We start from the raw sequence: 27878 nt of genomic DNA on the forward strand, positions 1-27878 counted from the left end.
CCTGCCCGGCGTCCCAGCCCACCTGCCTGCCTGGCAAATAACTCTGAGGAGGTAGAATCTATCAAAGCAGAACGGCCCATATGGAAACATCTAATATGCCAGGTAGTAATCGAATATGTGCAAGACAGGCCCCGCCCTCAGTGGCGATGAGGCTTAGCCAATGGGGAAGACAGACGGATACACATTAAACCAAGAAAAATAAAAAAGCAAAAATATTATAAGTTCAGAGACTTAGCCAAATCAAAGTAAAAGGACCTAAAAAGCAGTTCCTTGCCTCCTTCCATTTTTCAAAGCAGTGGTACTCAACCCTAATTTAAAACCTCTTGGGAGCTTTTAAAAATATGAGTACTTGGGACCCCAGCTCAGATTGATTTCATTGGTCTACGATGAGTCCTAGTCTTTTTTTTTTTTTTTAATTATTATTATTAAGGCTCTGAGAAGTTTCTAACATGTAACCAGGATTGAACAACTCTGCTCTACAGGGTTTTTTAAAAAATCTTCATTCTTGCTAGACTTCTAGTTATTTGGTACTATTTTTCCTATCCAAACTTATTTCCTGTTATTAGACTAGTTATGTGTTAATGATCATTAACTTAGTTCTATGAACCTATGTCAGTACTTCCCACCTTTGCTCACATGTCTATGTTCCCATGACAAGGTTGCCCCCTATTCCCTTACCCACATGAATTATTTTATGTCCATCAAAGCTCCTGACCATAGATGTTACTGTTCATACTTAACACTGATTTCCCATGTCCATCAGCTGAAATTTTCCAAGACTTAGTTCAAATGTCATCTTTTCAACAAATACCTTTTCTGACTATCCGCCCCCTGACCAGGCAAGAAAGAACTCTCATAGGCGTCTCTAATTTTCCTATGCAATTACTATATTCAAATGAATATTGTTTAAATACATATCTCAAGTAGAATGAAAGCTGAGAGTTGGAAATCAATCTTGACTTAGTGATTTATGTTCTCTAAATAACCTTGCACATAATGGTTGTGTTTATTGAATGAAAATATTACATAATGTTTCACACCTAAAACAAGATCTTTTGTATTTTCACAGCAGGAAGCATTCTATAAATGTCCTTTGAACTGAACTATCAATTTTCTCTTCACTAATAATCACATATTCTATTAAAACATGTACATGTACATGTACATGTTGGACATGACCACAAAACATTTTCCCAGTAGGTTTTCTTTCTGCTACGTTGCTAGCTTTCAGCCTATTGGAAACATTTTATTAACCCTAGGTCAGCACTGTCAATAAAAATATAACACAAGCTGTATGTGACTTTGTAATACCCATTGGTAATCAGTGAGATTTTTACAATAGCTGTCTTAGATCTCTGGAGTCATCCAGATGTCCTTTGTCTAGCTAATCCTTCTAGGTTGCTAGTGACCAAATAATTTGTGATTACATGATCATCTCTATTCCTGTTATACAGAACTGACTGTCATGGCAGCTGGATTGAGCGAAAAAGGGATTAAGGCTCAAACTCAAGAGGAACTAAGGACTCAGAACATGTGAAATTCCTTAAATAAAAATTTATTAACTTTAAAATAATTGTGCTTATGTTACATATAATAAAAAACTACACTTTTTGTACAAAAGAACATGTACATGTATTCTTCAGAGCACCTTGCACTTAGCAGTATCAAATATTTGATTTTGTTCTCTCCAATTCCAAAAAATCACATAAAGTATTCCAGAGCCACTCATATTTCACACTAACCTCTCCATTCTTATATCTAGCTTCTCTCCAGCTATCCCTTTGAAAATTCTCCCATATTATGAACCCTGACACTCTTTAGTATTTCTTTAAGACCCAAAGTCACTCCCTGGCTGGTGTGGTTCAGTGGATTGAGTACCAGCCTGCAAACCAGTCACTGGTTCAATTTCTAGTCAGAGCACATGCCTGGGTTGTGCGCCAGGTCCCCCATAACCACACATTCATGTTTCTCTCCCTCTTTCTCCCTTCCTTCCCTTCTTTCTAAAAATAGTTAAATAAATTTTTAAGAGACCCAGGATAATATATGTTCACACATCCCCACTAATCCATTTCTCTGAAACCCACTTTTCACTTAACAAGTACTTGTTAATCTAGTTTCACTTCTGTTGAGCTTACCAAAAGATAAAGTGCCAACAAAGGCATGAAATGTTACCGAGGGAGACTATAAATATGGCTGTCAACACTTCTTCACATCTCTATAATTGCATGCTGCTCCCAATTTAAAAATGGAGTGCATTTACTCAGAATCTTGAATCTGAGCTGGCCTGTGACTTATTTTGACCAACAGAATGCAGCACAAGATGACCATGAAACTTCTTGCCCTGTGCCTATCAAGCCTTATAGTTTCCATTTTTAACTTTGGGATCATGCCTTCATGTAAAGAAGTTTGGGCTAGACTACAGAATGAGATCATGTGGAAAAAGAATCTGAGCCACCCCAACTGAGGTACCAGAAAGGTCAGTGAAGATATATTGGACATTCTAGCTCTAGCCATGCTCCCAGCTGAATGCAACGTGACTGACCCCAGCCCATACCAAATGGAGTAGAATCACCCTACCAATGCTAGATAACCTAGAATATGAATTAATAAATTGTTTTTTAGTTTCTAAGTTTTGGGGATGGATTGTTATTTAATGATAATTGAAGCAAATATTTACTTGAAAGGATCTGGATCAAATAAGAGACCTAATATCCTAATTCGTCTACCTTCAAATCCGAACTTGTATATGTAATTCTTTTTGAAAATGCATTTCCATTCATTTCTTCCCGTTTTTCTAATTCTTGACAACTACACACATTCCAGAGGAGTGTCATTACCATTTACACTTGCCAAACTGTACTAAATATTTTACATGCATAATTTCATTCCTCACACAACCCTATGAGGAAAGTATTATTGTATTATTCCTAGTCGACAGGCTAAAAATAAAACTTAGCCTCATAGACCAAAAAAAAAAAGCTGAAAGAATACATCTCCACCAAACCAGCATTGCAAGAGATGCTAAATGGACTGCTTTAAGAAGATGAAGAAAAAGAGAGAGACGAACTCAGGTACAAAGGGAAAAAATGGCAATAAGTACCTATCAGTAATGATGTTAAATGTAAATGGATTAAGTGCTCCATTCAAAAGACATAGGGTAGCTGAATGGATAAGAAAACATGGCCGACGTGTATGCTGTCTACAAGAGACCCACCTCAGAACAAAAGACCTAAACAGACTGAAAGTGAAGGGATGGAAAAAAATATTCCAAGCAAATGGACAGGGAAAAAAAGCTGAGGTAGCAATACTTATATCAGACCAAATACATTTCAAAACAAAGTTAACTACTTTGCCTAGGGCCACAAGAATAGTGGTAGAGCTTGAGTTTAAATCCAGACTTGTCTGACTCCAAAGGGTATGTCCTTAATCAATAGTCTATACCAGAAAACTTACCCTAATCAGCCTAAAACCATCCCAGGAAACACAAATAGTACTTTTAACACACATTAAAAGATTTCTTTAAAAGCAACACATCATCCCTGGCTGGTGTGGCTCTGGACTAAGGGACAGCCTGCAAACCAATAGGTTGCCAGTTTGATTCCCAGGCAGGGCACATGCCTGGGTTGTGGGCTGCGTCTCCAGTTGGGGCATGCAAAAGGCAATCACACATTGATGCTTCTCTCCTCTTTCTCCCTCCTTTCCCCCTCTCTAAAAATAAATAATTTTTTTTAAAAAAGGAACACATCATATACTTTCCTTAGTGTCATACTACACTTCATTATAGCGAGTCCTATCTCATCATCTTTCAACACATGCTACATTCTCTCACTGTGCACCTGATCATTTTCTTTTACCCCCTTGAAATGTTCTACCACTTTTTTCTCTCCTTACTAAAATCCAACCTCTTCTATGAAACCTCTCCTGAGTAGGCCAAATACATCCTTATCAAAATCACTTACCATCCACATCAGTGTTTGCCAAACACATGTAATTAAAATCACCTGAGGGTTTTTAAGATAATTACCTAAAATTAGAGGAATCATACTTTGAAAAAGCAAAAGCCTAAAAACACTCTAAATGTTTAACAAAATGGAACTGGTTAAATCATTATGGCACATAATGTGAGGATATAAAATAATATCCAAGTTATAGTAAGTGAAAAACCAAGGTACAGAACTGTGTATGAAATCCAATATTTTTTTGGAGACGTATTTAATACAAACTTGTTCATGCACAGTGTATGTGAAAGAGTAAGAATAATCTAGGAAGAGTGGTTGCCTCTGTGAAAGAACAAAAAATTTTAAAAATCAGATGAGAAAATTTTTCAGCTATACACGCTATGAAAAGTATTACCTTGCTTATTTTTAGTATTAATTAAAGCTTTTCTCTTTTAGTAGTCTATTTTCTTAGAATAACAATTATTTTATATACACTGAACTTCTGTGACATGATTGTTTTTTTAAAAATAAAATTGGAAGTGATACAAGGGCACACACGGAATTTGAAGTTGGGATTGGCATGAACAGCCATGGTTAAAAACCAAACATAAAGTCCTAGCCCCCTGAGGCCGGCTCGCCTTCAGTGATCAAAACATTAGTGAAAGACACCTTCCCTCAGTCTTTTAGCCAACTTGGGGTAAACAGTAGGAGCCCTGGAAGGTGTGGCTCAATGGCGTGAGCGCTGGTCTGCAAACCAAAGGGTCACCGGTTCTATTCCTAATCAGGAACGTGCCTGGGTTGCAGGCCAGGTCTCCAGCCAGGTCCCCAGCTGGGGGCACACATGAGGCAACCATACATTGCTGTTTTTCTCCCTTTCTCTCTCCCTTCCCTTCTCTCTAAATAAACAAAATAAAACCTTAAAAAATAAAATTAAATTTAAAAAAAAATTTTTTCATGATTATTTTTATAATTTTTAAATTTGCATTCTATGTATGGATTTTTTTTTTTTATTACTAAACACACACACACACACACGCACAAGATTCAGCTCAGCTCAGCTCTATAGATCACAGACCTCTGGGGACAGGGACCAGGCTTTTGAAATTATTAAATTACCAAGATGATTCTGATGACCAGTCAAGCAAAGCATTCATGATACTTAGTGTCTCATATTAAAGTGTACATGTGAGACTATAATTTTATATCCCTAATCAGAAAAGCACATATGCAGGGAGTGGGGAAAGGATATATTACACTTTTTTGTTTCTATGACAAGTCTCAGCTCAGAAAAAATACCCAATAAATATTTTTGATGAGACTATTACAGAAATATAATTCCATTTTTGTTACATTTCATTCCAGTGTGAAAGGGTTTTCAAAAACACATTCAACATTTAGTATGCTGGGGTAATTAAAAATTATCACTTTCAATACATAAAACCCATATGTCAAAAAGTGCCAATAATAATTTTTATTTTTTAAAGGCCATAGGTACAGCTAGACTGCAAAGGGCAAGTGGTAAAGTCCAAATCTAAGACTATAAGACTTGGGGATAAGTCTACATTAATGAATAAAAGTAGCATCTAGAAGAAAATAAAGTGTGTAGATAACAGATTTTAAAGAAGCCCCATTTTATTATGGAGAGCACACAAATCCCTTTCCTCATAATGAAAAGTACTGTTTTCCCTTCTCCTCTAATAATAGATATGCCTCTTCCACAGTCCCCAGCTTTCTCTTCTACCGGTACTTTCCACGTCGGTTTAAGTATTTGTAGAGATAGCTGATGCGTTTGTTAAGGTTGTGCAGGTCATCACTGAACATCCGATTTCCAACCATTTTCTTCTTTCGGATACAACGCTGCAATTCATTCCCCTTCCAGCCTCGAAGCCATTTGGGTCCCGTGATTAGTTCTTTGGGGTGCATTTTGAAATTTCCTGTGTATTGTGAAAGAACATATTAGTTCCAAGACAACAGTCTTGACCAGCTAAGCCTTCAGCATGCAGTTGCGTCTTTCTGAGCAGCACCTATAGACAAGACACATTACACTACCGTATCAAAAGCACAGACTCTGGAGCCAGACTGCTTGGGGTTTAAATTCGGGCACTGTCATTAACTAGCTTTGGAAAAATTACTTAACCGCTTTGTGCCTCAGTTTCCTCACTTGTGAAGTGAAAAGGTTATAATGAATTAATACATATAGGACACTCAGAACAGTGCCCAACATAACGTAAATAGCTACATTACGTGTCTGCTCTCCTATTGAGCAGGGTACCATTCCTACACAGGAGAAAAAAAGTAGTTGAGGCATAATTGCCATTCTCAAATTTTGTACAATGGAGTCGAGTCTTACCCAGGATCCCGATGTTATCATACACGCCGAACATGGCCCTCTTCTCGTTCCAACGATCAACCACTTTGGGTGGCGGGAGGGTGACCCTTACAAAATACTTTGCAGGAACACCTAAGCATGGGGAAGAAAGAGACTAAATACGGACTGCTTACTAAGAAGCAGTTCCCAGAGCGTCTCTACATCCGCCACTTACCCAGAGAGAAGCTTCTGCAGGCCATGGGCACCCAGCTCCCTAGGCGCCTTCCTGCACCCACAACGAGGCTCCCTGCCATTGTTCTCGTCTCTCCCTACAACAGCACACCGCTCTAGCACAGAGTGCTAAACGGACGTGACCTTCAAGGAGACAACAGGAACCGTCCGCGCTAGCCTCACACGGGGGCTAACTGAACGAAGCCATCTTGGGGCTTACCCAGGTAGCTCAGGGCTCAGTAATCTCCTAGGCTCCTCCTTCCCCAGCCACAAGCTCCGCCTTTCGGGTTCTGGCGCATTGAAGCCACAGAGTGTCACTCACACCCCGCCCCGCCTCGGCGCTTCCGCTGTGAGAACAGGAAGTCTTGGAGCACCAGAAGAGCTCAGGTACTCAGTCGGTCGTATAGGATGACCCCAAACTGAATTTCAGAAAAATCCAGTTTTTCATTTCCTTGGTCGTCCCTCAACTGTGAGGGAGATGAAGGTCCAGACCCTGGATTCCAGAGCTTCCTTTCTCTATTCTTCACACCAATTTTGCGCTACCGCCTTTTTTTTTTTTTTTTAAATAATTTCCCCTATTGTACAGGGGAGGAAATCGGGCTCAGAGAGTGACGTGAGCTGCTGGACGTCACATAGCAAAGGAAATGGCGGAACCTGGACTGGAGCCTAAACCTTCTAAGTCCCGGCCGGGACTTGCTTCTTGTTCTGGGGTTGACTGAATGGGTCGCTAACCCAGGGACTCTACCATTGCCCAGCTAGGAACATAGTATCTCTGGCTGACACTGCCGAGCCTTCTCCCCACCGACTGGAGGAAAGGGACCCTATAGGGAATGCGGGTGCAGCAAACCTAGGGAGGCTGGAGGCCAGATCCTAAATCTAGGTTCCGCCCCTCTCTAGGCGGTGCGGCCAGGCTTTTCGGATCATGTACTGTGATTGGCCAGTTTCTGCAGCAGAAGTCGCGATTGGCCCCTTTGCGGCCGTTGAGATTTAAATTTCACATGTGTCGCTTTGCCCGCGCGTCGCCGGGCTCCAAGGCAGGTTTTTGCCTCCTTCTCCCGAGGATTGGCCGGTTTCTCTGCCCGCCTGACTTCTGCCTCACGGATTGGTGCGTATTGCGCACGCCCTCATTTTTCCTCAGTTCGGCTCCACAACTCGAGTCCCAAGAACGGCCCGGAGAGCTTCTCAGGTAAGGAATAATCGTGGTGTTAAGGGAGAGCGGAGAATGAAGGAATGGAGAAATAGGGCATGGGGTAATACGACGCTGTGTTAGACAGCATATGAGAGGCAGGGATGTCTAGTTGGTATATACGTGGGGTACGATGTAGAAGAAGCAGGAAGTCTGATAGATCAGCAGCAGCATTTGGGTAAATCGCTTAAGCTTTCTTAGCCTCATTTTCCTGCTCTGAAAATTGGGCTGTATTATGCACTCCGTGAGAGTGGGATTTGGAGAATTAGATCAGTTATGATATATTCAAATAGCCTAACAGAACCTGACACACAGTAAGCAGGTAATAAATGTAAATGATCTTCCATTCTGGAGCCAGGAAACCCACTAGCCCTTGCCAGGCCACTGTTCTGGCCTCAGGGGAGACAAGAAGCATTGCCCATAAAAACAAATAATAAGGCAAATGTAAAGCATTGATATGCCACTTTACAGTTCTTTACACGTGTTAATACCCCTTGACTTGTTAGGTTATCAGACCAACTATGTAAATTAATAAGAAACTAGTAACCCCATTTTACAGATGAGGACCATGACATGGGCCAAGTAGCAGTCATGAGTAAAATTAGATTCTGCTCTTGCGTTGATTTCACATCCTCTAAGATAATGTTATCCACTTGATGTAAGACTAACAAGCATTATATATTGGAGGGGGGAAATAACAGAACCAGAAGAAAAGACAGGCCTTAAATACATACCCTGACCTATTTCCTGTTTGGTTTCCAGCCCTGTGAGCCAGTGGGAGAAGGATGTGTTCCCAACTGTATGAGTTCCATCTGCCCTTAACCCCAGAAGAATTGTTGAAGAGTGGAGGGGTGAACCAGTATGTTGTGCAAGAGGTACTGTCCGTCAGAAATCTTCCATCACAGCTTAGAGGTAAGACTCCATAGCTACCACTGTGCCTAGCACTTCAAAACAACCATACCACATGTAATTATATTTCTTGTCTGTCTGTTCCACTACCCCGCTAAGTTCCATGAGGGCAAGGAACATGTCTTTTGTATTCCCGAATGTTTTCTTCCTAGCATTGCATGGGATGCATTATGGGAAGAGTGCAGTTATTGACCACTTTATCTCGATTATTCAATAAACAGTCTTACTGTATATGGGGGAAAATTTATTTTAGATTTTACCTCTTACCATATGCCAAAATAAAGTCTTGGTGGATTTAAGAGTTCCAGGAGAAGACAGCTTTTTCAGGGTCTGGGACTTTCCTGACCTGTTTCAAGTGACAACCTTTTTTAGAGTCTAGAACTCTTGTTTCCAAGAGTGTGCAATAATGGAAAAAACAATATACGTACAGCTGCAACACTGTAAAATATATATATAATGCAGTTACCCATTAAAACCTATAGATGACCAAAAACAATGTATGCATTATTAAGCAAGACCCCATAATGTCACTGTACTTATTGGAAGTGGTCTTGTATCGTTTGCATTGCCTTGGAGAGGTACACAAAGACTCTGGAGCTAAGCTGCCTGGATTTGAATCCTGGCTCTACCACTCTGACCTTGAACAAGTTACTTAGTCTCCCTGTGCTTCAGTTTCCACATATGTAAAGATAAGAATAATAGCCTGTCTTCCATAACAAAAAGGGTCAGTTAATACAGCAGTTTGATAATATAACTCCAGCTTATCTCTTCTTAACCTCATCATGGTTGCCAGATGACAACTCCTTGCTCTCCTGTCTAGAGGTAGAAAGGGAACTTTCTATCTTGTACTTTTCCTTCTTTTCTTTAAAAATTAACCAGAAGCTTCCAACAAATTTAGCCAGAATTGGATCATGTGCTGTTTCCCTAATTATAGTGAGGGAAATGGAACTATCCAGATTGGCTAAACTAATCAAGATTATTACCTAGGAGCCTCCCTAAACCTGGACATATCATCATTTGGTAAACAAGGAATAAGGTGGAGTGTGGAGGGCAACTGATTGGTGGCCAAACCAATGTCACAGATAAATTATTCTCTCCTTATTGCATGGTTATATGCATCACCAATTGTACATGCAACACACTAGAGCAAACTGTCCTTCAGTTATTTTAATGCATTATTGTTTTAAATGGATGATCACTCTTTAAGAGGCTTTTTTAATAACAGTTGAATTACTTTTGATGTGTAAAACCCTATATACAAGTTCTATAAATATACAAGATCAGATCATTTAACTTGTTCAACAAGTATGTGCTGATGATATCCCATGTGCCAGGCACCGTTCTCAGCCCTGGCAACACAACAGTAAACAAAACAGACAAGACGACAAAGTTCTCTCAAGGTTCTCAACAAGTGATAAATAAATGTAGAGGATGCCAGGTGGTTGTAAATGCCAACTAGAGCTAGCAGGATTGTTGTTGGATTAGACTGGATTTATAGGACTAGAAAAAGAAGCATCTGGGACTACAAGGCTTTCTGACTGGAGCAACTAGGAGAATGGGGTTGTCGTTACTGAGACAAGGGTATGCTAGCAGATTTAGACTGTGGAGTTCAGCGGAGAGGTCCCAGCTAAAAAATTTGAGATGTAATACTCAGCACATATAGAGCATTTAAAGCCATGAGATTGGAGTGAAAGTAGATGGAGAAGAAAAGCAATTTGAAGTCGTAAGACCTGAGACAAGTCCAATATTTAAAGGCTGGGGAGATGAGAAAGAACCAGTAGAAGAAACTAAGGACCAGTCAGTCATTGAGACAGAAAATGAATGAAGGAGATAAATGGAAGCTAAATTAAGAATATTTCAAAAAGAAAAGGAGAGATCTCTGCAAATTAAGATTACATACTAGATTTAGCCCTGGCTGGTGTGACTCAGTGAATTGAGTGCTGGCCTGTGAACCAGGGGGTTGCTGGTTTAATTCCTGGTCAGGGCACATGCCTGAGCTGTGATCCAGGTCCCCAGATGGGGGCGCACGAGAAACAACCACACACTGATGTTTCTCTCCCTCTCTTTCTCCCTCCCTTCACCTCTCTCTAAAAGTAAATAAATATCCCTGGCTGGTGTGGCTCAGTGGATTGAGCACCGACCTGCGAACCAAAGGGTTGCTGGTTCAATTCCCAGTCAGAGCACATGCCTGGGTAGTGGGCCAGATCCCCAGCTGGGGACACGCGAGAGGCAACCACACTTTGATGTTTCTCTCCCTCTCTTTCTCTCATCTGCTCTCTCTAAAAATAAAAAAATAAAATCTTAAAAAAGATTACTAGATTTACCAATGTGGCAGTTGTTGGCAACCATGATAAAAGCTGTTTCAGAGGAATGGTGGAAAAAGCTTATGAGAAAATGGGAGAGAGATTAGAGATGGTGGTAAATTTAGACAACTCTTTTTGTTTTGCTTTAAGGAGTATCAGAGAAACGGGGTGGTAGCTAGAGGGATAGATAGAGTCAAGGGTGGATTTTTTTTTTTTGTAAGATGAGCATGTGTATATGCTGAATGGGAATGATCAGAGAGGGAAAAGCTGATGATGCAGAAGGGAGAGGAGACAATTGTTGAAACAGTATCCTTCAGTAAGTAGGTGAGAGTATGTAATCATCTGGTGCACTGGGGGAGGATGTGGTTTTATTAGGGCATGGACAAGCTATCTACAATAGTCAAAGAGAAGCAGTGTATGAGCACAGATGCAGGTAGTGCAGGTAAATACAGAGCTTGGGGCAGCTGGAAGTTCTTTTTGGTACAATTCTATTTTCTCAGTGAGATAGGAAGCGATGCCTTTAAATGAGGGTGACTTGGGGAAGAAGGTCATCTTGATGTGATGAGCAGAGGGAAGACGTGGAAAATTGCCTAGAAGAAAGTGAATAGGCCTAGGAATTTGTAATAGGTTTAACCAGGAAATACGAAATCATAAATTTAAAGTGAGACTAGTCAGCATGGTCAGATGTTTTTTTCAAGCCATTTTTAATTGTGTGGTTACGTGAATGTAGTAAGCAATCAGTTGGATTTAATCCAGATTCTCCAGGGGTGTAAATGTGTAAGTGGGAAAAAAATTCAAAATATCATGTCTAACAACAGAGAAATAGTAAGTTAATTAAGATACATATTCAGTGGAGTTTTATGCAGTCATTAAAAATTGTTTACAACAGTTTTATAATTTTATTGCAATATTAAGTTTTAAAAAGCATGCCCTGGCTGGTGTGGCTCAGTGGATTGAGCACCAGCATGTGAACCAAAGCGTTGCTGGTTCGGTTCCCAGTCAGGGCACCTGCCTGGATTGCAGGCCAGGTCCCCAGTTGGGGGCGCACAAGAGGCAAACACACATTGATGTTTCTCTTCCTCTCTTTCTCCCTCCCTTCTCTCTCTCAAAATAAATAAAATCTTTATTTTAAAAAAAAGTGGAAATACTTGCATAGAAAATAGAATGAAAAAAGTTAGCCAGATGTTAACAGTGCTTGTTTCTTTTTCATTTTTCAGTATTTTCCAGATTACAGATGGTGGTTTGTAAGAGTGGTAAATAGCTTACATATACTGAATTACATTACATGCTAAATATTGTTCTTATTGCTTCACATAGGTTATCTCACTAAATCTTTACCAAAAAATTTTGAAAAGCCCTATGAGGTGTGATCTGTTATTACTCCCAATTTACAGAAGAGGAAATAGACTTAGTAAGCTAAGTAGCTTGCCCTAATAAATGTTCAAGCCAAATGTAAGCCTAAAGCCGCATGACCCTGGACTTGATCAGTATATAATGCTTCAGAGAAGTAAAGAGGGATATGGTCCAAGAGAACCATTGGTTGTAATTAAAAAAAGGTAATTGGTAATCTTTGAGAGATAAATCAATAAATCGTTGTTGGATTGGCAAATCTTAAAAACTAGATTGTAGAAAGATCAGACAAAATTTAATAGGGATATAATAACAAGGTCAGATGAAAGGCATTGAACTTTTTTCTTTGTTTTCAAGAAGGGATACCTGAGCATGTTGGCAGGAATAAGAGCAGCATGCCCCCCCAGAGGATAAAACCAAAGGTGAAAGAGAGGAGATAAATCTTTGGGTCAGTGAGACAGGTTAGCTTTAGAAAAGAATCTTTTCACTTGAATCTCAGGTGAAGAATGGGAAGATGTTGGCAGAGTGATTTGTAGATAGGGTGGCAGGATAACAATGAAGGATCCCATGCTTTGGGTTTCATTCTTTTTGGTAAAGTAGAAAGCAATCATCTACTAAAGGAAGAGAGGCAAAGGGTAGGAAAAAGCTTAAGGAACATGCTCTGAGTACAACACTAGGGAGTAGTAGGAATTAGAGGAAATTTTGTTTTATGTATTTATTTTGGAATCAGAGGAATTTTTTTTAACCCTAACCTGAGGACATGCTTATTGATTTTGGGGGGTGAGGGGGACAGAGAGGGAGAAAAACATCAATGTGAGAGAGAAACATCAATTGGTTGCCTCTTTCATGCACCCCAAATGGGGACCGAACCTGCAACCTAGGTATGTGCCCTGACCTGGAATTGACCTTTCAGTCAATTCCGACTAACTGAGCCACACCAGCCAGGGCTGGAATTGGAGGAAATTTTAAAATAGCTTGTTAAAAATCACAAGAGAACCAGGTTGTAGTTGGACAATACAACACTGTAATGTATCAGGTCAACACCAAAAGTGATAATGGAGTTCAAGGTTCAAGCTTTACTTTCTAGGCAAACCAACCTGGTTTTGCAGAAGAGTTTGATGGAATTCTTCCCCTCACAGAAAGAGTTAGGTATACAACTTGTTTTAAAAATTGGTCCCAACTCCCATACTTCCTTGCCACTCTTGCATGTTGTAAGACATAATTAGACTCTATGTCCCTCTATGCTGGTTTTTGTCTAGAAGCAATACAGTCAGGATGACAAGAGCACAGAGTTTGAAAATCGAAAGTTGCTAGATTTTCAAAACATAATATATGTAGTAACAAATGAACCTAAGTGTATTGCAAATGTTTGACATAATCACACTAAAGTAGTGGAGAGGGAAAGAACTTCCCTAAGTAACTTTGAAAAGTGTATTTTGACTATATACTGTATACAAAAGGACTTGACACAATAATTGTAAGCTAGGTAGTAAATTCGTTTTTTATAGGGGTGTGGGTTAGCAATTCCGAAACTGTTTTATGGGTATACTAAGATGAAGCAAATACATAAATGAACTATGAACTTGTGTGTTTAATATATACTGAGGTAAAAATAGATATAGGTGTGTGTGTATACATATGATTATATCCTACTTTACTGAGAGGGCCTAAAAGCAATGTTACTCCAATAGCAGTAAGCCTGTCTAGTGCTTAGAACTTGGTTTCTACATACCATTCTCCCATAAAAGGAACCAGGACTCCACTAAGAATGTTGATGTCACAACAGAGTAAAGGAAAGGACAAAATGAGCTAGAACATCTTGTGGTCTGAGAAAGAAAGATAATACAAGTGAAGGGGGTATATCAGGACAGGCCAAGTTGCAGGAGCTCCCAGTGATCAAGTTTGGGATGATCTGAGCAACAAAGTAAATAGTGATAGGAGTGGATTAAGACACAGAATAAAAGAAGTATCCATGAGTCCACTCTGATATAAAAAAATTAATTGAATAAGTAAATGAAGGAAAAGGGACAGCTCATCCTCATAGTAACATTCCAGTTAGTAAGTGTAAAAGGAGAGATGGAGATAGAAAAGTCACCATTTAGTAAAAACCATGGTAATAATTGTGGCAGGCAAGAATCATTACTAGATGCTCAGATTAGTGGCAAATGTGATGAGAAACAGGATATTTACATAGTATCTCCTGCAAGATACTTAGTAATTGCAAAGTATAAAATAGTAACTGTGCAGTAAGAACACCTGGCAAACACTACCAAGTAACCAAACTTAACATCACCAGTAATAAGACATAGACGTGGTATACTTCGTCGTATGGTGCGTCTGAAGGACCCAGCTTCCCTTCCATGGTAATTTGACAAAAATGAATAACCTCAATCTAATCATGAGAAAATATCAGACAACCCCAAATTGAGGGACATTCTATAGAATAACTGGTTAGTATACTTCATGAAAGACAAGATTGGAGGAGACTCTGGAGATGCAACAACTCAATGCAATGCAGTATGCTAGATTGGACCCTGAACCAGAAAAGGCACAGTTAGAACAACCAGCAAAATTCAGGTCAGGTCTGTAGATTAGTTAATAGCATTGATTTAATTAATGTTAATGTTCTTAGTTTAGAATAGGTCTTTATACTATGTTATATATGTTAACATCATTTGGGAGGAAAGTACAGGAACCCTGTACTGGTTTTGCCACTTTTGTAATTTCAGAATTAAAAAAAAAGGATCCTGAGTTTCTGTTCACTATTACTATAAGTTGGACAAGTCACATAACTACTCTGACACTTAATTTCTTTTCCAATAAAGTAAGCATAATACTGTCTGCTTTGTCTAGCTCAGAGATATGATAAAACTCAAGTAAGGCTTTAATTGTAAAACAGGACAAAATGTAAGATACTATATAGGTTACATTGAAATGAACTATTTCATTTGTGATTCTACCCAGAAAAGCAAATAACTTAATTTTCTGCCATGAATATAATTTACCAAAAAGGCCTTTCCCTTCTGTATTGATCAGTTTCTTTCTCTCATCTCTATAGCATTTCAGGTTGCCTTTCGAGCTAAGGGGCCCTTGGCTATGCTGGAGCACTTTGATACTATCTACAGCATTCTACAGTAAGTAAAGTACCCACTGGCTTTAAAAAGAACTGGTGGCTATTTGACCTAACTTTGCATGTTAGTCCCGAAATTCCAAATAATAGTTCACCAATAAATGGTTCTGGGTGCTGATATCTCTGATGAGCATTTACACCAATTTGCCACCATATTTGTTCATTTGAACAATTTCACGTGTATTTTTAGCCATTAGATTCTTCAAGTTTGATTTGATCTGTTAGAACAGGCTCTGCAGGTTCCTGTCTCACCCCTACACTTTCTTTTCCCTCATAGTCACTTTCGAAGTATAGATCCTGGCCTCAAGGAAGATGCCCTGGAATTCTTGATAAAAGGTGTTTATGGGTTGGGGGGGGTAGGGGATGGAAGGTGTTTGTTGTTTGTTTGTTGGTTGGTTTTTTACTACATTATCAGCCACATGATGATATCAAGGCTGTGGTGATTCAGTTGGTTTGGCTAAGCCCAGGGACCTTTGACCTATTAAGGTCTGTAATCTTGGTGGGCAATACAGAGTTATGTGTGTTCACTGTAAGGGCAGACCAACAAGAAATTCTTCCTGCTTTTGAACTACGTCTCTTTCATAGGGATGGTTCTTTCCAGTTGCCAGGAAGAAATTGTGGTAACTGGAGTGAGAGAGTAGGGACAGGACATGTTCATGGTATCAGGGTCAGAGGTCCCAAAGGATTTAGCTTGTATTGTGGCCACTGAGAGATGAAACACAGATCTTTGGTAATCTGATGGCTGCAAGTGCCAAGTTTTTTGAAGTTGGGGTATTATGAGGAAAGTGAATGAAACTGACTCCAGATTCTGCCCCTCGCAGTGGTATCCCGCCATGCTCAGGAACTTCCAGCTGTCCTGGATGATGCAACTTTGAGTGTATCAGATAGACGCGCCCACCTAAATGCTCTGAAAATGAACTGCTATGCTCTGATACGCCTGTTGGAATCCTTTGAAACCATGACCAGCCAGACAAGTCTCATGGACCTGGACGTTGGCGGGAAGGTAACTTGGAGTTTCTGGCTCATAATATGGGGCGTAGAAAGATGGGGGAATTGATAGGAAAGAAGGGAATCGAATGAATCTGAGACTCCTTTCTGTTCTTATTTAGGGTTTATGAGGAAGTGCTCAAAAGTCTCACAACATACCCTTCCATGACAAGCAACTCTTTTATATTTTGGTACTTGTAATACCTCTTCTGTATTACCTTCTACCTTGTCTTGATACTAGTTTAGGCACTCAGACTAGCAGATCTAGTCTTTTTTCTACTTTTTCCTAAATATATACATGATTTTTTTTTTTTTTTTTAGGGCAAGAAAGCCCGGGCCAAGTCAGCTCATGGCTTTGAGTGGGAAGAGAAGAGGCAACCAATTCTTCAGCTTTTAACACAGCTGCTCCAGTTGGATATTCGTCACCTGTGGAACCACTCAGTAATTGAAGAGGAATTTGTCAGGTAGGCAGTTAAAATGACTACAGATAATATGGAGCTTTGAGGCATAAGGGCTCTTGCTAGACTTGATGGGGGAATTTTTGCAGTGGGTGGGTTTAAGATTTTATTTATTTACTTTTAGAGAGGAAAGGGGAGGAAGAGAGAAAGGGAAAGAAACAGCATTGTGTGAGAAATACATCCATTGGTTGCCTCTCGTATGCCCCCAGATGGGGACCTGGTCTGCAACCCAGGCATGTACCCTGACTGGGAATCGAACTGGTGACCTTTTGGTTCACAGGCTAGCGCTCAGCCACTGAGCCAAACCAGCCAGGGCTAGACCTGTCTTTTAAGTACTTCATTTCAAGTCTCAGTTGTATCTGTAATACATAGACATATGCTTATAACATTGAGTTATTAGGAAGTAGATAATGTTAGATACTGTTGTGAATTTCTCATCCTTTTTCTTTTAATTTCTCATCTTTAATGCCCATGTATTCATTCTCAAAACAGTATTTACTGAGAATCTCATGGGTGCATGGCTGGTATCATTATAGGCACTGAAAACAAAAGTTTCTGCCCTCACAGAGTTTATTCTATAGAGCAGAAGCCTATTTTTAAAATAAGTAGAATATATAGTATGTTTTATGGCTTATTACTATGGAGAAAAATAGGGGGCATTGTGTTTGATGGAAGAATGTTGTGATTTTATTTTATTTTTTTAAGATTTTATTTATTTATTTTCAGAGAGAGGGGAAGGGAGGGAGAAAGAGAAGGAGAAAAACACCAATGTGAGAGAGAAATATCAGTTGGCTGCCTCTCACACGCCCCCAATCAGGGACCTGGCCTGCAACCCAGGCATGCACCCTGCCTGGGAATTGAACCGGCGACATTTTAGTTCACAGGCCAGCACTCAATCCACTGAGCCACACCAGCCAGGGCCAAGGATTATGATTTTAAATCAGCTGACCCTTATTGTCAGTGACATCTGAGCAGAGACCCAGAGGAGGTAATCAGAGCCATGAGACTATCTGGAGGAAGAGCAAGGGCAAGGAAAGGGAACACAAGTGCAAAGACCCCGAGAAGGGCGTGTGTTCAGCATGTACAAGTACTAGCAGTGAAGCCAGAGAGACAGCTGAGAGAGGACTAGGCTATATGGTCGGGAGTGGGGGGCAGTGGGGAGCCAAACTGCAGATCCTTGTAGGCCATCATATGATTGAGATTTTCTCAGAGTGAGATGAGACCACTCAAGTGTTCCAAGCAGAGCAACAGATGGTCTTATTTGAGTTAGGCAAGAGTTGATGATTTAGACCAGAGTGGCAGTGGAGATGAAGAGAAGTGGTTGTAGTCCATTCTTTTTTTCTTAAGGTAGAGCTTACAAGATGAGGCGACAGATGTGTGTAAGGTTTCAAGGGGTTGCAGTCAAGGTTGATGTGGTCTGAGCATTTGGAATAATGGAGTTGCCTGTAACTGAAATATGGGGAAGGCTGTGCGGACATATGGGGGGGGGCAATTAGAAGTTATGTTTTAGACATACAGAGTTTGAGGTGCTTATTAGACATCCAAGTAATGTCAGATTCAGATGAGAATGGACAGATCTGGAGTACAGGAGAGGTCTGGCCTAGAGGTGTACATTTGGGAACATATGTATTTGTAGTCATGAGACTGAACGAGATTCCTAAATCAGTAAGTAGCTAGATGAGAGCAGAAATCCAAAGACTATGCCCTGGGACACTCCAGCATTAAGAAGGTGGGGTGATGAGGAGGGACCAGACAAAGAAACTGAGAGGAGAGCCTGGCATTCTGGAAGCCAGATGAAGCATGTTTCAAAGAGAAAGGAGTGATGAATTGTGTCAAATGGAACTGAGAAGTCAGTTACGATGAGGACTGAATTGACCAGTATATTTAACAATGAGAAGTCATTGGTGACTGTCCTGTCTTTTATCATATACACGGGTGGACAAAAGTAGGTTTAGAGTTGTCCATATGGTAAACAATACAATAATTAATATATAATACAAGAATGAACTCTGTTTTGCGTACTCATGACTCTAAACCTACTTTTACCCATCCCTGTATTCAGGTTCTATATAGGTGTCAACTGATTGCAAGTTGGTTATCTTAAAGGACCAAGTACCTATCTGTGGTAGACAAAATGAAGAAAACTAGAAGACTATAACTTTGGGGGAAGTAGAAATAGAATGAATGAGGCAGAGCCCCAATGTAACTGAGTCCAGACAACTGATTTCATCACCTCACTTTCTTCCTTTCCCAGTTTGGTTACTGGTTGCTGTTACCGCCTTCTGGAGAACCCCACCATTAGTCACCAGAAGAACCGTCCCACCCGGGAAGCCATAACACACCTGCTTGGTGTAGCCTTGACACATTATAACCATATGCTCAGTAAGTTAGTCCTTTGCTTTGCCCCACTGTCTTCATTTTGCCCATAATTTCTCATGTTTAGTACTTCCACAGGTGCCACTGTGAAGATCATCCAGATGCTACAGCACTTTGAACACCTGGCACCTGTACTGGTGGCAGCTGTGAGTCTGTGGGCAACTGATTATGGAACGAAGAGCATAGTGGGAGAAATTGTAAGGTAATTCTTCTGCCTCTAAGTTTCTAATTCTCATTTTTCTCAGGAAGGAGATAGATTGGGAATACAGTATATTCTCTGTGCAACACTAGATTCCTTCAGCTATTAGATACCAGCCTTAAAACCTTCTCTAAGTGGGAACTGAATTATCTTGCTATGGCTGTGTTTTTTCCCTGCATAGAGAGATTGGACAGAAGTGTCCCTTGGAGCTGAGTCGGGACCCTTCAGGGGCAAAGGGCTTTGCAGCCTTCTTGACAGAACTAGCAGAGCGTATCCCAGCCGTCCTGATGTCCAGCATGTGCATTTTGCTAGATCATCTGGATGGAGAGGTAGGTGGTACCCTGGGGAGCTCAGGGTTTTCTGGGGGTTTTAAGTCCGTTGTTGAAAGACTATTTTTTAACAAGACGATAGCTTTCACATGAAGTCAAGTTGTCTGGACTTATCACTGTGGCAGTTCCTTCCTATATAGAAGCAGATGGAGTTTATTGACTAAAGAGCCTATTTGTTTTTGATTTTTTAAGAGATTTTATTTTTATTTTTTTTAAAAAGAGAGATGGGGAAGGGAGGGAGAAGGAGATGGAGAGAAATAATGATGTGTGAGAGAAACAGCAATCAGTTGCCTCTCTCACGCCCCCAACCAGGGACCCCAGCCCACAACCCAGGCATGTGCCCTGACTGGGAATCAAGCCAGCGACCATTCAATTCATAGGCTGGCACTTAATACACTGAGCCACACCAGCCAGAAGAGCCTATTTCAATGTCAACATTGATTTTATCCAGGTCTGATAAGGGAGATGACCGTTCCACAGCTTAAGTCCAGTGAGACGGACTCAGCTGTGATTCTGAGTCCCATCCATTTCTTAGGATGAAGCCCCTTCCTACCATCTTACTCGCCTTGCTTTCTCCATGCAATAAGCTTTCTCAAGCCAACCGGTATCCTGTCTCTCAGTTCTCTTTTATCTCTGAATGCTAACCTGGCCATACCCCAAACGGATGCAGGGCCTCCTAGGTGAATATCAAGGACAAAGACCCCATTTTCTGGCTGTTGGCCTAGGAAAAACCCTAAACACTAGATTCTGTAATGGACTTGCTGACACTACAGGACTGATTTCCATTCCTCTGTGTTTCATTTTCTGTCAGTAAAACAGGGGAGTGAGAGGGAAGAGAGTGTTTATTAGTAAGGATCAAAGATGCTGAGACCTCAGGTGAAAGGTAGTAATTAATGTTTTTCAAGTGTATATTGGTGGATAGATATGATTTCATCTTCAACTACCACCGTGATCACCTAGGTGAACCTTAAGGGGGAAATGGTTTTGGCTCTTGTTTATTTTGACTCTGCATTCTCCTCTGAGTAAACAAGACCCCTTGGGGATTCAGTGTTTTTCAATGACCTCAGGAGTGAACACCTAGGAAGTTGACCAGGAAAACTTATAGCTAAGACAAGCAAGCTTAACCTTGACCGAAGGCCTTGCCCCTTCTCTGTTCCTGGACAAGCATAAGAATTTAGGAAAGGAATGCCCTGGCTGGTGTGGCTCAGTGGATTGAGCGCTGGCCTGTGAACCAAAAGGTCTCCAGTTTGATTCCCGGTCAGGGCACATGCCTGGGTTGAGGGCCAGGTCTCCAGGAGGGGCGTGAGAGAGACAACTGATCCATATAGCTTTTGCAAAATGCTGTTTCTCTCCCTCTCTTTCTCCCTCCATTCCCCTCTCTAAAAGTAAATACATAAAATCTTTAAAAAAAAGAATTTAGGAAAGGGAAAGTTAGCATTGGAGGGCAGAGGCCTATACCAACTTCATCTCTCTCTCAGAATTACATGATGCGCAATGCTGTGCTCGCAGCCATGGCAGAGATGGTACTGCAGGTTCTGAATGGTGATCAGCTGGAGGAGGCAGCCCGAGACACCAGGGACCAGTTCTTAGACACCCTGCAAGCCCACGGCCATGATGTCAATTCCTTTGTGCGAAGCCGTGTTTTGCAACTCTTCACCCGAATCGTGCAGCAGAAGGTGAACAGCCTTCTACATGATAAAGACATTGGTACCACTCTAAGTATAGGCCAAAGAAAAGAGAAATCCAAAGTTTTCTTGGAATGAATGGGTAGCTCGTTTAGCGTTTACTTCAAGATCATCTTGAGCAGGAAGGATGATGTGGAATGTGAGCTGATTCTTCTCTTTCTGTCCTACCTAGGCTCTCCCCCTGACACGCTTCCAGGCAGTGGTGGCCTTAGCAGTGGGCCGTCTGGCAGACAAGTCGGTGCTAGTATGTAAAAATGCTATCCAGCTGCTGGCCAGTTTTCTTGCCAATAATCCTTTTTCCTGCAAGGTAAGTAGACTTGGGCCATCCAAAAGAGAAGGAATTAAAAGGAAAAAGGAATGAAATTATGTGACTTAGTGTCCCTGGTACTCATTTTACCTTGATAGCTTAGTGACACTGACCTTGCTGGACCGCTGCAGAAGGAAACCCAGAAACTACAAGAGATGAGGGCCAAGAGACAAACTGCAGCTGCTTGTGAGTAGTTACTACGTAGGAATCCCCACCTGAGACAGTCGTCTCCCTGCAGCAGAAGTGCCAATGAAAGGGTCTCAGTGAGCCTTTCTCATTCAGCCTCAGTGCTGGACCCAGAGGAGGAGTGGGAAGCCATGCTGCCAGAATTGAAATCTACCATGCAACAGCTGCTAAAACTTCCCCAGGAAGAAGAAGAGATTCCTGAGGAAGTTGCTACTACTAAGACCCCTGAAGAGGTGATAGAACACATCCGCCGATTGCTTGCCAAAGCTAGTTACAAGTATGTGAAAGAATGGGGTATTCTCTAATGACCTATTTAGGTTTAGAGTTTAACTTTTGAGAAACTATTTCTTTAAAATGAACTGTACTTAGAATATGCAGCCACCAGATGATGGGAAGTGTTTTCACTGTAGTAATGGTCTGAACACCAGATTTATGCCAAAGACATAGTCCACAATTAAGCATGCTTTTCTACTTCTAAAATTTTTTTTAAGATTTTATTTATTTTTAGAGAGAAGAGAAGAGAGGGAGACACCAATGTGCCAGAGAGAGATCCATCAGTTGCCTCTCACACACCCACAACAGGGAACCTGGCCTGCAAACCCAGGCTCATGCCCTCATCGGGAATAGAACTGGCAACCTTTCGGTTTGTGGGACAATGCCCAGCCCACTGAGCCACATCAGTCAGGGCTACAGATGTTTAAAGAAATTACTAAAACAACTAAATGTAAATAGTATTATGTTAAAGATGACAAAAGTCCTCCTTTGAAGAAGAAAGCCCATTAGTATAATTCTAGTTGTATAATCTTAAGTAAATTGCTTAAATTTAAAAAAAAAAAATTGCTTAAATTTTCTGGGCCTCAGTTTCATTACAGTAGTCCCTCTCTATATTGCGGTTCACTTATCACAGCCTCACTGTATGGAGGGATTTTTTTTAATATTATATTTAATTATTTATTACGGATGTTTTGCTATATCACGGGATTTTGTGGTACTGTAATCATATGTTGTTAAAGTTATATAGATTTAAGAGTGTAGAATATGTTTAAGAACATAAGTAGTGTTTATAAAAGTGTGGAAAAGGTTAATAAGGAAGTAGGAAAGGCTAATAAGGGACTGGGAACGGTTTATAAGTGTGTGGGAAGGGTTTGTAAAGCCTTAAAATATATATAAATACTAAAATAAATGTAAGGTTCCTACTTCATGGATTTTCACCTATCGCAGGGGGGGTCTAGAACGTAATACCCGCAATAAGTGAGGGAATACTGTATTTGTAAAATAAAAACTTGATTAGGCCCTGACCAGGTAGCTCAGTTGATTAGAGCATTGTACTGATTGCCAGGGTTGCAGGTTTGATCTTCAGTGGGCACATACGGAATCAACCAATGAATGCATGAATAAGCTAAACAACAAAATTGATGTTTCTCTCTCTCTCTTTCTCTCCCTTCCCCTTCTTCTTTCTCTTAAAAATCAATAAGGCCCAGCTGCTGTGGCTCAGTGGATTGAGTGCCAGCCTGCAAACCAAAGTCGCTGGTTTGATTCCCGGTCAGGGCACATGCCTGGGTTGCAGGCCAGGTCCCCATTTGGGGGCGTGCAAGAGGCAACCAAACACTGATGTTTCTCTCCCTCTCTTTCTCCCTCCCTTCCTCTCTATAAAAATAAATACGTAAATAAATAAATAAATAAATAATAAATTTAAAAAATTTTTAAGTTGATTAGATCATATGATTTGTAATGGATTTTAAATTCTAAATTCTGTGAGCTAATAAATAATATCAATCCTACCTTAATCTTTAAATAAACCTAGTATGAATTCTGATCTTAGAGAAAAGGTTTCTCCTGGTGTTTTTGTGACTCAAGAACTTCGGAGAAGCTTGGCAAAAAAAGCCCTTAGAGCTGTCATTAGATAGTCTTAAACCTCGGCCTCAGGTATCACTTACTTCTTACCTAATGAGACTGTTTAGAAAAGGCTAAATATGAATAGAATATGGCTGGTTTGCTCTCCCTTATGTCTTTGTTGTCTCTCTTTACTTTGCTAAAGCATAAAGAGTATAATTTTCTAATTGCTTCTACCTCCAAGCATGCTGGTATTTTCTTCTATCAGTTAGAAAAAGGTTTCATCCCATGTTAAAGCCATTATGTCATCCTTTAGAAATCCTCAGCAGTTGATGCTGGGTTAAGGTCTTAGTAACTGAGGTGTTTGCTTCCAATTAATATTTAAATATATGTTAGAACAAAACTTTTAAAAATAATTTTAACAGTTTAATTTTAATCAATTATTTTTTAAAGATTTTATTTATTTATTTTTAGAGAGAGGGGAAGGGAGCAAGAGAAACATTCAGTTGGCTCTTGCACGTCCCCAACTGGGGGCCTGGCCCATAACCTAGGCATATGCCCTGACTGGGAATTGAACCAGTAACTTTTGGTTCCCAGACCGGCGCTCAATCCACTGAGCCATATCAGCCAGGGCTAACTTTAATCAATTTTTAAATTATTTTTTAATTGATTTTTATAGAGAAAGAGCAAAACATCAATTCCACTTACATAGGCATCCATTGGTTGCTTCTTCTATGTGCCCTGGCCCGGGAATCAAACTCTCGAACTTGGTGTATCGGGATGACGCTTTAACCAACTGACCTACCCAGCTGGGGCTTTAATAAGGTTTTTTTAAAGAAGAAATTTATGTTTTAAAAAATTAGACAATACATTCACATGGTACAAAATTTTAAATTACAAAAAGAACATGCCATAAAAAGTCCCTTCCAAACCTGTTCCCGGCCACTTAATCACAAAGGGAAGCAATGTTCATAGTCTATTAAGTGTCCTTCTAGAGATAACATGTAGACATACAACCAAACGTATGTTCTCTTTTTCCCCTCTTTTTACACAAGTGATAGAATTCTCTGCCCACTCATATACCACCTTTCTTTTTTTACTCAACTATGTATCTCAGTATTTTTTAATATTTGTACATAAATAGCTGCCTCAGTATTTTTTATTCAAAGATTACTTATTTATTTTTAGAGAGAGGGGAAGAGAGGGTGAAAGAGAGGAAGAAAAACATCAATATGTGGTTGCATCTCGTGCGCCCCCAACTGGGGACCTGGCCCACAACCCAGGCATGTGCCCTGACCAGGTATCAAACCAGCAACCCTTTGGTTTGCAGGCCAGCACTCAATCCACTGAGCCACACCAGCCAGGACTCAGTATATTTTTATGGCTGCAAAAGTTTCCTTGTATGGATGTACCATGAATTATCAATTATTCAAAGTTTATTTTTTCCAATCTTTCACTTGGCAAAGTTCTTAAGCAAATGTTTGGAATAAGGTTGAGATTTTTAAAATTTAAAAGCCTTATTTGAGTGTTTTGCAGACTAGTTAAGCCTTATCACTTCAGAAACAGGAAAAGTGTTTGAGCTCCACCCCTTGGTAGATGCCTAAGCATGAAAAGTGTGCCTTTTCCTCGGGACAGTAGGTCTAGGTACTTCCTGGAATTATGGGGTATACCCCCTTAAGTCCACAGTGACACCCTTGTATGTCAATTACGGTTTTTTTTTTTTAAGGCTGTGGTGACACTTCTATGGGTGTTGAATGGGTAATAGTTGATGTTCTTTTAGGCAAGCCATCATTCTCACTCGAGAAGCCCTGGGCCACTTCCAGGAGTCGAAGCCCTTCAGTAATATGGACCCAGAGGAGTCAGAGGAGACCAGGTTTCTGACTCTCTTAGGAGCTATCTTCAAAGGTAATTTTATTACCTTCTTCAGTCAACAAACAAACCATTTCAACTAGTATTTATGGACCATTTGCTTTATGCCAGACACTGGCCTAGCTAACAGAACCTGGTGCTAAAAGAGGCCAAAGGGAAGTGGGCAGTTCTTCTGCTCTGGAATGGAAGCAGCCCACGGGCCTGAGACTGATAGTCACAGGGTGTGAAGGGTGTTTCCAAACCATTGAGAACTTTAGGAATCTTTTTTGAGAAATGAACCAAGATAGTTTAGAATAGGTTCTAAATTTATACCTTTTTTTGCGCAAAGAAATATCCAGGGATGTTATAAGTGCTGGATTTCCCCATCCTGAACACTCTTAACTCCTGGGTCCAGCAGCTTCCACGCAGGAGAAGACTTGCCAGGAGTCTGCAGAGATCATGGGCCCAGAACAGGCTGACTGTGAAGACAAGTCCAGGGAAAAGGATGAACTGGTGAAGCAAGAGATGCTGGTGCAGTATCTACAGGATGCCTATAGCTTCTCCCTGAAGATTACAGAGGCCATCAGCATCATCAGCAAAATGATGTATGAGAACACAACCACAGGTATGGGGTACCCAAGCCCCTCTGTGAGCACTGGGTCTTAGGGTCGGAAAAACCAGCCCTGTCCATTTTATTGATATCTAGCTGCTCCTTTCAAAGGAAGGAATCCTTTTTTCGCTTGCTCTGTATAGCCCCATGGAGCTCACCTATTTTAATGCATATAGTATTTCATGACAGGGCATTATAGGAGGCAACAGTCACAGGAAAATGAGGAAAGCCTCCACTACATGTTGCTACATCAAGGAAGGTTCTGTCTTCGAGTTGGGAGGGAGTAGTTTTGCCAAGCAGATGGGTGACGTTTGTGTCTGTCCTCTCAGTGGTACAGGAGGTGATTGAATTCTTTGTGATGGCATTCCAATTTGGGGTACCTCAGGCCCTGCTCGGGATACGCCGCATGCTGCCTCTCATCTGGTCTAAGGAGCCTGGTGTCCGGGAAGCTGTGCTTAATGCCTACCGCCAACTTTACCTCAACCCCAAAGGGGACTCTGCCAGGTATGTGGGGTACTTTTGCTTTGGCTGGCTTTTCTGTGGTCAGCTTCTCATAGGACGTTTCTAGTCTCCTGAAAGAATTGGGGGCATCCTTCTAGAGGAGTTCTGAATCTGTAGACAGTATGTCTATAAGGGGCTCCTGTGGAGCTGAACTGTCAGGAAAACCCATCCTAAGTAGCATCTGACACCTGCAGGGGGATAGCCCTAATCACTGGTTTGCCGCCTTCAACGTATCGGTGCCCTAATGACCCCTGGTCTTTGCTCTTCCCACAGAGCCAAGGCCCGTGCTTTGATTCAAAATCTCTCTTTGCTGCTAGTGGATGCCTCAGTTGGGACCATTCAGTGTCTTGAAGAAATTGTAAGTGTCTTTGCTTCCTCTTTCATTATTCATTCAACAAGTATTAGTGATTACTCTGTGTTCAGCAATTTACTCAGCCCCGCCAAGGATAAGATTTGTTTCCAAATTTCCAACTTAAAAGGAACCAAAGGTTAGTTGATAGCCAATAAAACCAAAACACTTATCAAACAATGCAGCAGATAGACAGTTAAGTGCCAGAATAAAGGGCAGCAATAGCAATGGTAATACAGTAACACTGGATATGCCAGGTGCTATTCTTAGCACTTCACTCATATTAGCCTGTTTAATCCTCACAACAGCCCAATGTGGCAAGTAATTCGATTCCCTACATTTTACAGTGAGAAAGCCGAGGCACAGAGAAGGTAAATCGGCTAGGCTCAGCTAGTTAGTAGCAAAGTTTGAGATTCCAGCTCAGGCAGAAGAGCGCCAGAAAACACACTCGTAACTTGAATGTTAGGCTGATGAGTACAGAGTGGGAAAGAGAGCAGGGTGTAGTGGAGGGGGCAAGGAGAGCCTCCTGACGGTGGGAGGACTTAGGTTGGGTCTTGATAAGTAGTATTTAGAGAATTCAAGAAAGGAGGGAAAGCAGTTCTGACAGAAAGCCAAGAAAGAGCACAGCCTATGTTATAGAATGAGGAAAATTATGTCTGGCTAAAATTGTTATCTAGAAAAGATAATAAATCTGGGGGTGTAAGTTGGAAATAAATTGGGCAGGTCCCTTGGCTGCCTTTCAAGAATCTAGGACTTTAACCTTGTTATCCAGGGACTCCAGCACTTGAGGCAAATTTGCCCCGAAGCATTTGGATCTTGGGGACAAAGGTGGAGGTGGTGCCGACCACCAGCTTC

General features: G+C 40.9%; 2 protein-coding genes and 2 non-coding genes across 5 annotated transcripts in view; 3 read left to right on the plus strand and 1 right to left on the minus strand.

The window, feature by feature from the left end:
- Positions 1 to 1122: 1122 nt before the first annotated feature.
- On the plus strand, positions 1123 to 1247 carry LOC150011257 (small nucleolar RNA SNORA32). The gene has a single exon (XR_016510992.1). It is a non-coding gene; the product is annotated as a small nucleolar RNA SNORA32 (small nucleolar RNA).
- Positions 1248 to 5394: 4147 nt separating this feature from the next.
- On the minus strand, positions 5395 to 6722 carry MRPL51 (mitochondrial ribosomal protein L51). Its single transcript, XM_090275379.1, has 3 exons — positions 6482 to 6722; positions 6289 to 6399; positions 5395 to 5872 (listed from the first exon to the last, which is right to left on the minus strand). Exons 1-3 carry the CDS (start codon positions 6558 to 6560, stop codon positions 5676 to 5678), a joined length of 387 nt encoding a protein of 128 aa, XP_090131505.1. The 5' UTR covers positions 6561 to 6722; the 3' UTR covers positions 5395 to 5675.
- Positions 6723 to 7312: 590 nt separating this feature from the next.
- Positions 7313 to 27878, plus strand: part of NCAPD2 (non-SMC condensin I complex subunit D2) — a 28415-nt gene continuing 7849 nt past the window's right edge. Inside the window, exons 1-17 of one of the 2 annotated variants that reach the window (XM_090272711.1) lie at positions 7313 to 7663; positions 8426 to 8575; positions 15284 to 15359; positions 15633 to 15691; positions 16177 to 16358; positions 16664 to 16806; positions 19055 to 19182; positions 19255 to 19378; positions 19557 to 19704; positions 21183 to 21380; positions 21562 to 21696; positions 21795 to 21882; positions 21979 to 22159; positions 25496 to 25620; positions 25979 to 26188; positions 26503 to 26677; positions 26948 to 27032. In XM_090272711.1, the coding sequence (XP_090128837.1) occupies positions 8449 to 8575; positions 15284 to 15359; positions 15633 to 15691; positions 16177 to 16358; positions 16664 to 16806; positions 19055 to 19182; positions 19255 to 19378; positions 19557 to 19704; positions 21183 to 21380; positions 21562 to 21696; positions 21795 to 21882; positions 21979 to 22159; positions 25496 to 25620; positions 25979 to 26188; positions 26503 to 26677; positions 26948 to 27032 (2184 nt within the window). In that variant the 5' untranslated portion in view covers positions 7313 to 7663; positions 8426 to 8448. The remainder of the gene's footprint in view (positions 7664 to 8425; positions 8576 to 15283; positions 15360 to 15632; positions 15692 to 16176; positions 16359 to 16663; positions 16807 to 19054; positions 19183 to 19254; positions 19379 to 19556; positions 19705 to 21182; positions 21381 to 21561; positions 21697 to 21794; positions 21883 to 21978; positions 22160 to 25495; positions 25621 to 25978; positions 26189 to 26502; positions 26678 to 26947; positions 27033 to 27878) is intronic. The other variant, XM_090272712.1, reaches the window with a different exon arrangement.
- On the plus strand, positions 15770 to 16099 carry LOC150011260 (small nucleolar RNA U85). Its single transcript, XR_016511065.1, has one exon. It is a non-coding gene; the product is annotated as a small nucleolar RNA U85 (small nucleolar RNA).

This window comes from Furipterus horrens, unplaced genomic scaffold (genome assembly GCF_987537825.1).
Source record: "Furipterus horrens unplaced genomic scaffold, mFurHor1.1.pri manual_scaffold_4, whole genome shotgun sequence".
In the NCBI taxonomy this organism is placed as follows: Eukaryota; Metazoa; Chordata; class Mammalia; order Chiroptera; family Furipteridae; genus Furipterus; species Furipterus horrens.